The 17009-nt window shown below is 37.8% G+C and overlaps 1 protein-coding gene across 1 annotated transcript in view; it reads right to left on the reverse strand.

Annotated features, from left to right (window-relative positions):
• Positions 1 to 17009, reverse strand: part of FREM2 (FRAS1 related extracellular matrix 2) — a 124958-nt gene that overhangs the window by 10152 nt on the left and 97797 nt on the right. Inside the window, exons 14-20 of the mRNA XM_031615675.2 lie at positions 15944 to 16247; positions 14082 to 14213; positions 13156 to 13487; positions 4056 to 4248; positions 1714 to 1818; positions 462 to 589; positions 233 to 367 (exon numbers count right to left, since the gene is read on the reverse strand). Of these exons, the coding sequence (XP_031471535.2) occupies positions 233 to 367; positions 462 to 589; positions 1714 to 1818; positions 4056 to 4248; positions 13156 to 13487; positions 14082 to 14213; positions 15944 to 16247 (1329 nt within the window). The remainder of the gene's footprint in view (positions 1 to 232; positions 368 to 461; positions 590 to 1713; positions 1819 to 4055; positions 4249 to 13155; positions 13488 to 14081; positions 14214 to 15943; positions 16248 to 17009) is intronic.

Consider the following 17009-nt stretch of genomic DNA (forward strand, 5'->3'; position numbering starts at 1 on the left):
ATACTGTTCATGAGTCAAGGACAAAAAAAATCACTTGTGCTCCTACATTAACCTTTCCATGTTGCGTAAAGCTAAATAGCAGAAGAGAGCATGTTCTGTCACTGCAACTTTGGAACTGGTTTGTTGTAAGCAACTAAATTAAATTTCTAGTACTATAATTACAAGATTACCAAAGGCGATTTGAGAATTAAAATGAAAAGCAAATATGAAGAAAACATCATTGGGGTGCTACCTGCTGGAATCGAATGTCCAGATCAAATGTGATCGGCTCTCTAGGATTGCAGATCACCGGTAGGCTGAACTCCTGATGAGGAGCAGTGGTACAAGCTATCAGCTTTACCGTATAGGTCCCAGAATAGTCTCGAACCTTTGTGGGGAGACATTGAGAGAGAAGAGTGTTAACACCAACATCCTAACTTACAAGTTGAGGTAAGAGAAAACAGCAAAGGCTGAGGTTTTACCGCAAAATCTGAAACAAAGCTCCACTGCTGTACTGGCTGGTTGTACGTGGGCTCGCTTCGGATGAGGCTGAGGCTGAATGTCAGGCTCGGGTGATCAGCTGACATAACCATGGAAGTTAGAGATGAAGCTAGAAATATGCCAGTAGACAGATTTGTCACCATTAGTGTTTCAGTGCAGACTCTCAGAGCCTGACAAACATTCCCAATAATTTAAAAACCATAATGCCGTGGTGATGTTAATGCTTTTAAAGGGCAATGGGCTTTGTTAGCTGAAACTTACAAAATGAATTACAGTCAACATAACTGGGCCCCCTTGACTCGCGTTCAAATGTCGCTTAAGTAGTTGTTTTTGGGCTATACAACCAGAATTGTATAAAGATTAAATCTAACTGAAAGGCAAAACAGTGAGAGTGGAATGGCAAAGATCTATAATCCCTCCTGTTTTTAACTTGGAATGTCAGCCCAGGGAACAAAAAATAATTTATCTTAGCAGAGTAACTCTTTCAGTTCTATCCAATACACAGAACCTTAAACTCTGGAAGACAGCTGACAAAAAGCAGAATCACTATGAAGGAGTTTTATAGGTTAAAAAAACGAACTAAAACTAAAACAGATTTCTTAAAATGCTTTTTTTCCCCTCTTCCCATTATTGTTCAGCAGATTTAATTTACTTGGATAATCTTTTCCATTGCCAACATTCATGCTCAGACTTATGTCTGTAGAAAGAGACTTATACCTGTGATTATTCTGAATAAAGGGAGAAGGGTTTAAACAGATTAAATTGCAGGATCAGGTCCTCAGTAATGACTTAATTGAATGGCAGTGAGAATGTTTTATTAACAGAGTGATACAAAATTCCTACTACTAAAGCTTTTTTTACTCTTTGAAAAAAGACTAAATAACATCAAAAGGCTGCAAATTAGAAAAGAAATTTTAATTATTGGTCTCTAAATAGAAAGCTTTCGGATCAAAAATGTGTTTTTATGGATCTCTAGTGTACAGATAGGCCTAGATCTTCACCTATCATAAATCAGCTTTTTCATCAAGTGGAACTATTTCATTAAGTTTGAAATTCTGAATATAGTCATCAGTGACAAGCAAAAAAACCCAAACAGAATAAATCATTAGCTGGAGAGGCAGAGTACATAAAAACATCAGGTGGCAGCAGCAAGACTGAGAAGAATGAAAAATATGCAATTCGGGAGGTGTGTCTGTATTTTTACACATCTGCTAAACTGTAGATTAAGCTTACCAGGGTGGGACATGACAAACAGACCGTGAAACCGTGCTTCAGTCTTGAAGTTGACAACCAGGCGTCCCTCTTCACTAATGCGCATGCTGGTTGGGTACAGAGAACCTGTCAGCAGAAGCCAATCCATAAATACCATTCCAATTGCAGATGACAAATAAATCACACTTCTACACAACAGCAGCTCCATTCTTTTTATTCTCTCCTGTCTCATCAGCTGTTTGGGAGGAGGCCTGCTAGTATCTTTTAGGCTCATTTAAGAGTCTTTTTAAACATGAATTTACATAGTGGGACTAGAGCTAGAGTTTAACAATGTTTTCCAAAATACATAGAGAAATACATAGTTCCCTGCAAATTCATAGTCTTACATATGTTATTATGCCCCCACATTGATTTTCTAGTAGACTGAGAAAAATCCACAGCATAGGCAGCATCTGTATTCAGGAACAACATAGTCAGGGCCAGTGGGTTCTGGAGAAGGAAGAATACTTTCGGTTTCACCAGGTATTCAAGCTGACTTCTGCCAATAAAAGCTGTGTCCTCTTTATCAGGGCCTCTCTGCCCATTGTGCCAAGGCAGCACGCACTGCCACTGTGGCAGCAGCAGTTGTGTCTTCCATGGTACTGGTGAACAGATGAACCTGTGAAACTTGTTCTGACAGGGTTTGCATTGCTGGAGATTTCTGGAACGAATTCATCCCAAAACATGAGCATAATTGTCCCTAATCTCAGGTTACAAGGTCTTGTTTATATGTCTGAAGTGGTTTATTTCTGTTGCTTGAATTCAAGTGCCCTTTACATCAGTATTCTGCAAAGCTTCAGAGTTCGGGCATTCCTACAGTGAACTCCCTTACAGCAGAGCCAGGCGTGTTACACCCTCCTGTTTGCTAGTGGCAAGAAGAAAACAGCCCAGAAACCTAAGATAACATGCCAGAAACCTAACATGTTCACCAGTGTGAACACATATCACCTGCACAAAATCACTTGTGCACAAAAACCAAATACATTAATTTATACATTAGAAATATATATAAATGTATACATGTATGTATACATGACTTGTGGCTTTACATAGAATTTATGTAGAGGAAATTAATGCATCCAGAGGTATAGAAATAAAGTGAGAAGTATTTAACTCCTTCCTGCCCAGAAAAACACATAGTGAGAAGCAATAACTCTCAGTAGCTGCCCAAATCAGACTGGAATCCATTGGGTGTCTGCCCTCCACCACTCCTGTGTTCATTGTGTTTTATGCTTCTGTGTTCAAAGGGAGCTGCCAACGTTCATTACCGCCAGAGCCCTGAACATCAGCTTTTTAGACATACAAATAAAAATTTAAAGCACCAAAGGCATGAAAGTGGTGGCACAGACACATCACATTGTTGCTGAAACCAAGGATTAGATCTGGCTTTTAAGTGGTGACAAATACATCACATGATTTGTGGCATGTGGCTTGTTCTTTAGGCAGGGCCTGGCATGTGCTTCATTCTTCATGCACTGCAGATTGCCCTTGCCATTCCTCACTGCCTGCTATTACTATGAGGATGGAAATTTGCATAGTAATGACATCTGCAGTTTAGACATAGAATTTGCCTTCAGCTTCACACTGGATTGCTGACATTGTGTGAGTGTACGTATGTAATTATAGCTGGTGCCTGTATCCTACCTTAGGTTGGGACAGATAATGAACACCTGAAGATTAATTCTGGGTGCTGCTAAGTAAATCTGCACATGAAGAACAAAGCAGTATATATGCACAGCTGTGCATTTTAATCTTTTGCATGTTTTCAAAATAAATTCACTTTTTGCAGAGATAAAGTATCTAATGATAAAGTTTGACCTGCTGACTAATTGCAGTCACAAATATTTATCAGCAGGATATATCACATTTAAATAATGTTTTATTTTCACAATTCAGTAGTCTAATGGATAAGAAGTTTGTTATATCCATTATGTATTTCTCTTCTTTTTCAATGTTTCATAAATAATGTTTTTAAAGTATCAAAATATTCTGTAACTGTATGTTCAGAGCCAGAAAAATATTGATAACAAAGTTTCAATTTTTCTCATTAATACTCAAATATAGTGTGTGGTAACAGAATACAAAGACATGGTAAATGTTGAGGCTCTGAGTAGAAATAAATGTGTTTATTTTGTGTACTTGAAAGAGGCAGCTGTCTTTACTTGCAGGAAAAGAATTGATATCAACTTAACATGGTTTTCATAAATAACCCAGCAGAGAATTTCAAGCTCTGGGCAAAAACAAACAGCTTGCAACCAATAATAAAGTGCAAATTACACTCTTGGTAGCAGAATGATTTTGATGAAAAGAAATCAGAGTCCCACCTTGGAGCTCTGCCTCTGGTGGGCTCCCGATGCCGTCCTTCCACAGGATGGCAGTGTCATACACAAAAGTCAGCCGGAGCTCAGACTGCAGGTCAAAGTGCTGCCAACCTCCTACTCCCACCGGAGAGTGAAAAACATAGGAGACATACAAGGGGACCCTCAGTGTGACATAGGATTGTACTAGGTTGAGAACCTGGCAAAAAGAAAAATGATTTCCTGAGGTTAGAGGTGAGGAAAAACAGCACTGCACAGGCAATTCTAATTCAAAAAAAAAAAAAAAAAAAAAAGAGAAGACAGAACTTGAATTAAAAATTGTGTCTGAATTATTTTTCAGTGCAGCTCAAGTTATCTTTGTATCTTAAACAGAGTATGAAGTCTGATATACAAACATCTACATTTTGACTAATCATTTTTGTTTGGGCTTTTAAAGTACACGAATATCACGAAGACTTTAGAAAATTTTAAAGTATTCTTCTGCATTTGCTCTGTTCTTTCCCATAACTTACTCTTTTGCTTACATTCTTATGTTACTTCCCTGCAAGAAGGTCTACTGGAAGACCCTGAACTTGCTCAGAGGTTATTCAAGACTGAGTTGTTAGACTGCACTCACTCAGCTCTGGAATAATTTCCTCCTTTGTGCAGAGATACTGGGTAGCATACTGCATGCAAAAGCACAAGTCATACTGTCACTCACACAAAGAACTGAAAATGATGTGCAGTTTGACACAGATTTAACAGTAGATCCTCTATGCATATATTGTACAAAACAGTAGCATTGTTATCAACCAGAGAATTAAAAATTCTCTCTATACATTTTGATAAAAAAGGCAAAACCAGCGTCAGTAAGCTGTTACCTCTTAACACAGCTCTTATGTGATTTAAGATTTCATTTCTGAAGTGTCTTACTTCACATCTCTCTAATTAAAAATGTGCAATACAGATCCTTTTAGAAAATGATGGATTGTCTTACAAAGACAAAGAAGGAAAGGCATTGAGATTATCTCCCAAGGGGAAAAATTTCAAAAGCATAAGTGGTGTTGAACTCCCATTTACTTCCAGCAGAAACTGTGCGTAGCTGACATTTGTGCATCTGAACGTTTCCCCTGAGTGGTTACCTTATAGGCCTTTGAAGAGTGTTTTTCTCTATTAAAGAAAGCATTCAAAGAACATTATAAACCGTGTAAAAACCGAAATGTTTCTCAGTTCCCCCAGAGGCATGTCAAGAGATCGAACATCCACTACCTTACAGCTGCTTTACTTTTCCAAATGCCAGACAAAAGTTTTAGTGATATTATGAAATGACAAATTTACTGCCTGAGCTGACCAAATACTCTGAAATAGTTAAGGTGTTCATTATGGCAAATATTCATAGTCACAACAGCTTAATTTTATGCATGACACTCCTTGATCTACATACTATGTTACTTAAACACCTTGCACTTATAATGTTGGCATCATTCCATAAGATGTGCTTAAGCATGTAGGCACTAGAGAGTCTGGAAACACACACGGTACCATGCAGTAAAGCAGTCTGGCAGTACACATATAGATGATTTTATATTAATTATTCTTTCTTATACGTAAACACAATCAAGATGTTCTACTTGAAACAAAAAAGTAGAATAGTATTATTCTGTGTATGTATGGATGACAAATTGAAGCTGGACAGCAGTATTACCCTTCAGTCCTATTTATTTTACACAAACAGAAGCAATATTACCTTTGGGATACTGTCACGGACATTCAAGAAACTATTTCAGGCATGGATTTGTTAAATTATTCCAAATAGCAACACTGAATGCTCATTTTTATCAAGAAAAATACAGCTATAATGCAAATCTACAACATATCTTAGTATACCTTTAATTCAGGAGGAACACTGAATATTTGCCATTTTCTGGAAGGATATCAAGAGCTAACTAAACACATTTGCTCACATAGAAAATGTATCACTACTGAAAAGTCCTCCCAGCAAAACCAGGTTACCTTTACTCTGTGTTTTTGCCCCACATCTACATGTTGTACAATAGAAATTGGACATCAAAGCAAAATATCTAAAATTCAGTTTGCTTATGGGAAGTGAGAAGAGTTAATATATTGTTGTCTTCTTGAAAAGATGCATCCATAATGCTTAGTGAGGAGGACTGGAGTATCACACAGAGAGTGTTTAATGACCTTGAGGACTAAATAGAACTGAGATGAAATTTTATACTATAAAGCATAAGGTAATAGAAACCAGTGACAGGGATTTCTGGCTGAAATAAAAGACACTGGTTAGAAAGAATAGCAGAGAAAAAAATTCAGTATGTGAGTTGATCACATCATAACTATGACCTTCCTACCCTCTCCATGTGATGTGTGCCTAAGATAAACTGAGGAATGGAGTGGAAATTAGAAGCATGCATGCCATTATTCAGAGCGCTAGTGAGAGCTTATCTGGAACAGCTTTGATCATCCATGCTTGCAAAAGCCTAATTTGCATTGTAGACTGTAGAAAAGAAATCAAAATAATCAAGGAATGGAAAAGCTATTTTATGAGAAGCAACTAGAATAGCTGGGTTGTTTAGTGTAGTTCAACATAAGCTGTGAGGAAATAGTTCCACCTATACACATCAGGAGATGAACGGTTGAGAAGAACTACTGAGGATGATGAAAGATGGTGCTGACATGAGAACAAATGGGCATAAGATGGCCATGACAAATACAGCCTAGAAATCAGAAGGATCCTAACCCTCACACGAATAGGGAGGTCATGAAATCCTATTAGTTTTTAGATTAAGTTTACCAGGTTGGAAATACATTATATAGAGTTAAGGCTGCTGACAGCAGTGACCTGGACAAAGTGATCCATAAAGCTCTTCTAGTTCAGTCTTATGCCACAAGTGAAAAAAGACTTCTCTCAAAGTTATTCTTGGTTATCCAGTATTAGGTACCATTCACTGTTCATGTACACTGTACACAGAGAAATCTATTAATGGGGTTTGTAAGCCACATTTTAGGCTAGTCTTGCCTCCATTCAGTGTAAGCATGGCATTAGTGAGCTCAGCTCACTAGTACTGGTAGGAAATCCAGCAGTAGGATCCACCCTGGGGAAAGTCTGTCTGAAATGCTGCTCTTTTGCCATATCTTGCTACTTTTCTGCAGAAAAATCCGAAACTAAAGTGCCAAAGAATTCACCCCAGAATTTAGCAGACTCTTCTCTTCTAGTAAAACCCACATATGATGTTTGGACAGTAGGGTTGCTTGCTCCAACATGGGAATTTATTCATCTGCCTATGAAACTGTGCTTCCATCAGCATGATTGCCTTCAGGTGTGATTTGCTAGACACAGGGAGAGGAAGAAGTTCCTTCTAAACCATCTCATCAAATTTTTATGCACACAAATCTCTCCTGAGGCACTCACTGGATAGTAGGTATGGAGGAAAACCTATAATACTGGTAGCCAAAGTTATTGAATAAATAGCTTTCTAATGCTAACAGCAACTTGTAGCTTACAAAGCCATCTCATTTCTTACTAAAAAGTAAACAGCTGAAGGGGGAAAATTACTCTTCAGTGGACAGCACAGAAAAAACTCAAGACCCTCAAACAAAAACACAGGGGACCTTTTTGATAAAATAAAATAGAAATAAATAAATAAAAAAATAAAATAAAATAAAATAAAATAAAATAAAATAAAATAAAATAAAATAAAATAGAGGAAATTAACTGCAGAGGAAAATTGTCAGAGTAATAGGAGCCCCACAACAAATGAAATGATGGAATGTGTCATGCAGATGGAGAAGCCCCACTTCTCCAACTCTCTTAACATGAGAAAACATTCTTTCCATTGGGTTATCTTTATTTTCCAGCAAAGCCTATTGAGAGTAGCCAGCTGTTCATATTTTATCTCAGTGTGACACTGATGAAACTGAAATGGTAACTTAGAGCTCTGTAAGTGTAGTATCAGCTGAACTGCTGTGGAGAGACAGAACAGGTGCACTGTGTGTCTACACAGTCTGTGAACAGAAGATTGTAGAAGCTGTATTGGCTAACTAACATTTCACTAAATTTCACTAACATTAGTTTTATACAATAATAAGTGGATTTGACTTTCAGCCAGCTTGTGATACTAGCACAGAAATCCAAATTACAGCCACATCTGACCTGAATTGGGAAAACTGTGTCTCTCATCCTGTGACAATGCCTGAGAAGACAGAGGACAAAAAATGTTCCAAGAAGGGAACAATCTTATGATCACTATCTGAAAAAAAGTCATCCAGATAGCTCAAAAATCATTGAAGTAGCTCATCTAAAAATGTCTTTGTCGAGAGAAGAACATCATTTATTCTGAATATCAATATAAGATGTATAGATTCATACATGTTCTTTGCAAGATAAATTGTCACAGACAATTCCCATTTAGGAATTTCTATAGGTGTTCTTCTTTTGTTCCCTCTTCTGATGCAAACTGTCAAACTTCATTAAGAAAAAAAAAACATAATTAATTTGAGCACCTGTCATGTAACAAGTGAGAACATTCACAGCAAAAACATTTTCAGTTAAGGTTATGGGCATGGACTATGTCCTGCATTATACTGAATTTATTTGGCTTTCATTCCATAGAACAGAACTTTGTCCAGGAAAATGATGTTATAGCTCTGGGATGTGATCAGTAGCAGTAAGAGAGTGTGTGTGTATCTGTGAGCATGGGCATGTGCTGTCAGTACAGGCAAGATCAAAATTAGAAATTAGAAATACTGATTTCATATATTATATTGATTGTCCTAATGAACCAAACTTTTCATCAGAACTGTATTTTTGTCCTCCAATCGATCCTAATCCTGACTTCCTATTGCATTTACTTGCTATGTCAGCAAATTTGAGTCACACAACAATGTTGTCAACTCCATGTTTACACAATAAATATATGGCAAAGCTCAGATTTGGCCCCAAGAAGGCAAACAGCCATGTAGGTCACAGGTGAAATGCAAAGCAGCTTTGTTTAAAAAAGCCTGAATGGAAAGGAGAATGCAATACAGCATCGAAATGTCAGATCCTTGAAATGTTTAACCTCTGGCTTTGTTACACAGCTGGTGCGTTAACTTAGGAATGATTTTTTTTTTTTTTCTTTTTGCAATAGATAGAGTTTACAGCTGGAGGAAAAAAAAACAAAGAACTTGATGGCTTCTTAGCTTCTGTGTCAAGGAAATACTAACTGCAGGTTTTCTTAAATTAATTGTGGTGGCTGACATGAATATAAAGTCTGAAAATAGACACATCTGTGCATCAGCATCTTACAGCTTATATTGAGAATTTCAGAAATGCTAGCTTTCCCCTTCACAAATGATTTTCGTAAAGCTAAAACTATTAAAGTTGGAAATACACTGTTTCCATGCAATACTAAAAATCTCTGCCAGCTGCCTCATGTAAGCTGAGGCAGTATATTAGTGATTTTAAGATTCGTTTTCATATGGGATTTCCAAGCATTTCAGTGCCATATGCAACATAAACGTGAACTGACCAAGAGAAACATTTTCAATTTAAGTCAGAACGAACTGTTTTTTGTCAGAAAGCAAAACAGAGTCTTCAGCTGTACTTAATTACAGTAGCTTCAAGGCATTAATCTGCACGTACAAATATTTTAGTGTATGTTTTTCACCTCTTTGTTTCAGTCAAAGAGTTGCTTAACTAGTTGCTAATAAAATCTGAATGGTAATTTCCTTGTGTTCTTATGCCAAGTGGTCGGGAACAAGTGAAAGCAAAATCCACACATAAGTACTTGGCCTGAAACACACAGAAGCCTTTGGATGCCAAACTGCCTGCTTACAGCAAATAATTGTAATGGCAGGAAGTGAGATCAAATGATACTTCACACTCCGTTAAATAAGATTAGGCCAGTCCTTCAACATATGCTTTATTACAGCATAGTTGCTTGTTTTTCACTGTTTCATTTTCTAATTTCCTTTCAAGGAAGTTTGGCATTGCTTTAGCATCTGTGTCTCAAGGACCTGAGATATCTTTTGTGCTTTACTCTCACAGTGCCTGCATGAAGTAAGGTCCAATCTCTGATAATTTTCTGAAGATACACAGAGACAACTTACGTAGAGAAGCTCCAGGTTTTTACACTCTGAGTATATCCAAACACAGACCTTGAATTTCAGATTACGAAGGGAAGGTGTTCAAAAGATAAATGACCTTAATTTGGACCAGAACACAGCTATAATCCAAACGAATAAATTCAATTTAAAGAACAGGCTTTTATTTATAAATATGCATTCCTTAAGCTGCAGATCTAAATCCATAATAGATACACAGATGCTTGATTTTTCAGATATGGTGAATATGGGCAGACCCCAGGAACAAAGCGTCAAGCTATATTCTGAAAGAAGGGCTGCATCTACCTCACACAGGGTTTGCTCATGCACAGAGTAATTGCAAAAGAGAATGGGTCACAAGAAGAAGGCCTCAAGGACAAAAAAGAAAAAGAAAAGAAAAGAAAGAAAACTAAAACCTTCCCTGTATGTATTATGACAGTTCATGAGTTCATGGGAACTGGCAAAGACAGCTGCAGTCTGCGCCAAACACCAGGAGTGCTGCCAGAAGAACGACACCAGCTGCAGGTCTCCCACCTCACACTTTGCTTCCTGAAGTTCATCTTCTTCCCTTCCCATTAGAGGAGCTCACATAAGTGTACGTCCACATCACACAAGATATTGCCAGCAGTTTTTATGGAATAACTCTGTCTGAATCATGAGTGCTACCTTTGATCCATATAGGAGAGCTGGAGAACAAGAACTGAAAAGCACAATTTTGAGCTTAAAGATCTACCAACTGGTAAATTCAATCTAGTAAATTTATAATGGCAGCAGGATATGGTAAGAGAATTTAATATTTCTTTATCGGTTCAGTATATCTGATGGAAATTAAGCTTCCTTTGTGTGCTAAAAAAAACATGGTGAAAACCATAGCTGCCAGCTTCCCTCTCACAGAGAAGGATTATTAATTGCTCACCGAAGGAGAAAAAGACAACAATGGTGACAACCACAGAGATAGGGCACTGACTGCCTCCCCTCTCAGCTGGGGGGGGTCATGTGAAGATAAAGACCGAACTTGGAGAAGAATTAAAATGGAGGTGGGGGGAACAGGGAGAGCAGTGAAGCGCGTACCGGCTGCGGCGAAATGCTTTCCTGCTAGAAGTAATTCAGCTTGATATTTCACTTACCACGGTAGCCTTTTAGCCACACCCTACAGAGCGCTAAGGGCTGACTTCAGCTGCAGTTTCATGGCTCTGCAGCTCGTATTCGTCCTTCTCTGCTTCTAAATGAGAGATCTTATCTAAAATACATAACACTTCTGAAGCTTAAAGTATGGCTCTCTTCCTAAGCCCAATTATCATTTATGCGTGTTCTCCACAAAGAAACACACTTCCTAAAATGAAGGAAGGATTGTTATTTTTTGCTGTTTATATCCATACCTGCATCTATAGGACTTATACAGAAATCTGTCTAAACCGACTGTTCAGCCTTTTCACTATAGGATACTGGAATATTAAACATGGAGATGATTCAAATCATATCTTCCTTTTCACTATGGGAGAAACAGATGACAGCACTGTCTGACAGCTGCTTGGCAGCTTTTTGCACCTATGACTGTGCAGTTTGGGAAATAAGAATATATGTTTGCATGTTGTACATGTTCTGGAGTATAAAGAAATAGTAAAAGGAACGATGAGATGAAGCAGTGAGATCATTCTAGGAACAGAGAAGATGGCTGTCATTTTTATCTTGTGAGAATGTGAAAGGCTTACATCCCACACTTTCATGTCTTCCCCTTCTCTCTGACAGGTTCATGGCTATAGTGGAATGTACCTGTAGGAGGATCTGCTCTTTGTGGAGGGGCAACTCCAAGCAGATGCACCAACAGTGAGCTTCCAGTATCAAAGCAGATACCTTGAACTGGTCTCTGCAACAGACAAGGAACCAGGAGAGACAACAGAGCACTCAGATGATGAAGACTTTGTGCATATAAGCCTTCTGAGGGTGGATAAGCTGATGGTTCCTAGATGAACACCTGTTAAAAAGCAGAACAGCTCTGGCCATTTCACAGAGGCCTCATCCTTTTCACGGTGTTTCAAAGGTAATGCTAGTGAGCCAGGAAAGTGAGCTGGCTTACCATACAGCTCTGTGCTGAGCATGGACTTCTGTGAAACAAGGCACTGCATTTCCAGTCCTACTGGATTATCCCTAAAGGGATATATCTGTGTCATAAGGGATTGATCTTCCTGGCTATAGCTTTTGTTCTCCAGAATCTGAGTGGGAGCAGACAGGCTTATGTAGTAATTGCACAAGGAAGATCAAATGATTAACTTCACTGTTGTTGCAGCAGAAGAAATGTTGAACTCTTTTTGCTCCCACACTATTATGGATTTCTAGAAACCGTTTTCCAAAGGACATTTGAAGATCTCTCCAATTTCCTTGTTTATAATCTCCAAACCACTTTCACAGCTCTGTTCTTCAGCCACATTGACAGCTTCTCTTTGCTTCACAACCAAGGAATTTTGTGCTGGGCAATGTGAGATCACTATGCTGTCTGTCTGCACTGGTGGGTCTTCTTACACTGTGAGCAAAAGATCAGTACTGCCAAGCAGCTGGTAGTATAGTGCAGTCCATCATGCAGGAAGAATTCTTTTTAACTTTAAGATACTCAATGACTAACAGTCCAGCACTACCTATGTGCTAACAGTAATAGGTTGTAATCCTCTAAAAGGCTCCCATTCTAAGAAAAGACTAAAGTGGCTTGCTAAAAATTGGATAGGTTGGTCCTCAAGTATTTCACTGAGTGAAAGTTATAGCAAATTCAATTCAAATTAAGTCACTCACTTCATTTCAGTTGGACAAGGATTTCATATACAGCCTGTTAGTGTTTAACTGACACACTGATAGCTTTAAGAAATATACTGCCCTTAGCGGAAGTCTGTATTTTGTTAAATAATAATAAAAAAAGGAATACTTTTTAAACTATTAATGGATAAATAGATATATTATTGTACTTAGAAATACATTTCATGGGAAGTTTTCAATTTAAAGAATACAGTAAAAATATCAAGTTGTAGTTTGGTACCTGTCCATCTGTCCCAATGGTGCCTCCACAATCTGTGAGCAGTTCGGACATGTCATAATAGCTAACAAACTCCCATAAACAGGCTTCCAGATTCAGATTTCGGTAGAATCGTAAGGTACTGAAGCCTCTGATTGCTGGACTGTATTGGTAGGGAATGGTCTCTCCAATCACATTTGAATTTTTGGTAGCATCAGTCAAGAAACCATGGTGGGTCTTCACTTCTGTGTAATCCAGCAGGTTGGAGCACTTATGGTTTCCAACTCTAGTTCCATCAGGGCTAAGTGTCAGCTCAAAATTGGAGAGCTCTCTTGTAGAAATAACAGGCAGCATACCTAAAAAAAAAAGTAAAATAATTATATCACTATCACTAAATTTCAGTGCTCTGAGTTGCTTAGCAAAAAACTCTCGAAAACTAAGCATATTATGAAGTGCTTCTGTACTTGGAACTTACAGTAATAAATGTACTTGAGAGTTCAAAGAAAGATGATATGCTGTCTGTCTTTTTACTATGAAATACCAGATATTTCTAAATCTGTAATGTATTTTTCAATTCTAATTCTTGTTAAGTTTTCAGAAGCATGTAGCAATTAGTCTGCTTCATATTTTTTAAAATAAATGTTAAATATTCCTTGTTATAACTGTGCACTCAGAGGAATTTTATTACGTGTAGGTCTAGCCCAATTTATGTAAACTATGCAATTAATCTGGGAACAGTCTTCACATTCAAAGACTGTGAAGCTATACAGCATCTTATGCATCTTACTGCAAAGTGCATTTGTACTACAGTCATGGCATTTTTCTCTGGTTCCATGTGTTAAAAGATAACACAATGATTTTGACTATTTAAAATAACATGACTGATAAAATAGCTCAAATGACAGCAAGTTGTACAACTTTTCTCAACTCCACAGCTGCTTTTGTCATACCATCAATATGTGGCATTGTGACTGTCAGTTTGATGAGATTGGCATAAGCTGGATCTTCCGGGCCTGTGTAGCGCAGTTTGGCAGAGAATGGTTCTGCTCCAACTACTCCAGACACACGAGGCTGACAAAGACCTAACGGAAAAAAAATACAGTAACTTTATGTCCAGAAGAAATAATCTATACTTTCCCTTGCATTAATTTTAGACACACTTCTTTTCCCACTAGATATGTTGCCAAAACCAGGAGAATTTTCCGAAATGACAGGTAAATGCTATGGAAAACATTTATCAGAGGTTTGAACAGGAATTTATGCAAAAGAATAGTCAAGTAGAAATTATTCTTTAGTGATTGGATCACATTTTCAGAAGCTGGTGATGACTGCACCTGTATATTTTCAGTTGAATATTGCAACCATACTTGCAAAATAAGTGTCAGGCACCCTACTTCCTTACAGATGACTTCAGAGGCCTTAATTCCCTTTCCCTTAAACACATATAGAGCTTTACGGAGTACATTGATCAGTATTCAGGTGCTTCTGGCACTGGTCTGAGGTGTGGACCCATATATGTCTTCATGGGACTCTATAAGCCACTTGTCCCATGAGAGAATAGTGTCATAAACTACTTTTAGTTGGAAATGTTCTCTAGGAACTCCATGCTCAAAATGAAGCCAGCTTCTCAGTCTGATCAGGGCCTTATTCTATTGATTCTAAGTTTCTCCAAGGCTGGAGAATCTGTAAGTTCTTTTTTTGTCAGCCCGTTTCGGGCTTAGTTCAACCTGTTCTAGGATTAGTCCTGGTTTGCAAGGACTAGCAGGCTAGGTTTGTAATTGTATGATATGAGATACACGCAACTTCCAGTAACATTGTTCAGTGTAGAAATGCTTGCATCCTTGTTGCAGGGTGGGTCTTCTGAGAAAGAAACCATCAGAAGCAGATAATCTGAACATTCCCTTTAGCACATGTTTTGTTATTTGCCCATTTCTGAGGGGTTACAAACAAAGTAAAGGAGGCAGGGCTCACCTCCTGGATCATTTATTGGTTCTGGTGGACTTCATTTTGCTCAACAGCTCTAAGCTGGAAGCAGCAGGCTTGAGGGCACAAGATTTCTCTTCTGCAAAACAATGATTTATTTATTCTCCAATGCAAGAAAAATGTGCTAAAGAGACTAAATGCAATTTTTTTTTTTGCACAGTCTGACTTACTTTTGAGAATTTGGTCTATTCACTGGAGGTCAAATGCTGTTGAAGTTGCAAACAGGATTTTGGCATGTTGCTTAGATCAGTGTACATCTTTGAAAATAGCATATAACAACTACTTGATTTCCACCATCTGTGTTGTATATGATCATCAGAACCGATGTTTTCCTCATCACAAGACCATTAAGGTACTGGAAGTAATATATTTGTGACAATTCAATGCTGGTCCTGGGCTAATTAGCTAATTTGTCATGTGTAATCCACGTAATGCATTACAACTCTAACATAGTCAGACTGTAAATATAGTAAAAAAAAAGTATCTGAGATTGCTATGAAAAAATAGCATATGCTATCAGACTGTACTCATGCCCATATTGGTTCCAAACCTCTGCTTCGTAAGTTCATAACAGTATAAGTTCCATGAAAAAGATGTGTCTGGGCAAAGGAGGCAGACTACAGTACCTATGCTGGTTGAGAGGATGCAGCATCAATTCATTATACACGCTTTTCTGATGCTAAGATACCTTTCACACTATCTATATTAAAAGTAGAAGGAAAGCTGAAGCTGTAAGTGTGAAAATGCCTTATAATGCCATTTGATTTTGTTACTATGGAAACCGGGTTCCAAGTGTAGCCTAGGAATTTTGTAATAGTTGATACCTTACCTTCTGATGTGCTTATAGTTACAATAGGACTCATAAGTTCAAGACCCTCATTCCCATCTGAATTCACAGCACGAGCTGCACATTGGACACGAGAGCCAGCTTGAAAGTAAATGGAGTCCAGTGTGATCATCTTGGATGAAGTGAAGAAGGTATCGAAGTCAACCTCCTTCATGGGGCTAGTAACACCATCAGGGCCAGTGGGTGCACTCACAAGCCATCGATATTTTGTCAGAGTATTATTGATGTTTTCACTAGCACATATCGAACCAGTCTTATCAAAGTCTTCATATTTAGGATTGCAAGCCTGCAGAATAAGGCAGATGCATAACTATTTATTTTCTTTAAGGCAAATGAATTTTAATTTTTCAGTAGTCACAAACTCAGCAATGTGGAACAGGTAACTCTAGTGAGGAATAATTAACTTGTTTTGGCTGTGATACTTTTACCACCATTAAGGTAGATTAAAAGACATGTCTAACTATGCTTACCTGAAATAAAAACATGCATTTTAAATTATAGTTTCTGGATGAAAACACGATTATGGAGGCTCAAACTATACTTCTACCTGCTACTTTAACAAGGATATCACACTCTGATCTAATTCTGCAAATACACTTTGCATTTAAAGATTTCTTTTGGTTTTGTACTTAGGAAAACCATTCAACACATGACCCATTCCTGTGTGTAATGAATGGTGTGAGAAACTGAAGATGTAGAAGGACCAAAAACTTCCTCAATGCAAAAGAATACTCCAAAAAAAAAGCAGTCATTTTTCAGTCTGTGACACTCATTAAAAACAACGGCTCATTGGTTATCTCCAGTGATTTTAACTTAACAGAAGGAAATGTAGAAAATAGTAAGGTGATACAATCACAGACATTGTACAAGTATCATACTTGTTGTTAGTGATGACCAAGTGGTTTTTGTCCTCCTGAAAATTCATTTGCTATCCAGACAAATTGTATTAGCACTTAGGACTGTCCTAGCTTAAATTCATGTGTGACTCACAACAATATGATTAATAATGATTGTCTACAATTCAGCAAGTCCTTTGAACAAAATCCAT

The sequence above is a fragment of the Phasianus colchicus genome, chromosome 1 (assembly GCF_987193195.1).
Source record: "Phasianus colchicus chromosome 1, bPhaCol1.hap1.1, whole genome shotgun sequence".
Taxonomy (NCBI): domain Eukaryota; kingdom Metazoa; phylum Chordata; class Aves; order Galliformes; family Phasianidae; genus Phasianus; species Phasianus colchicus.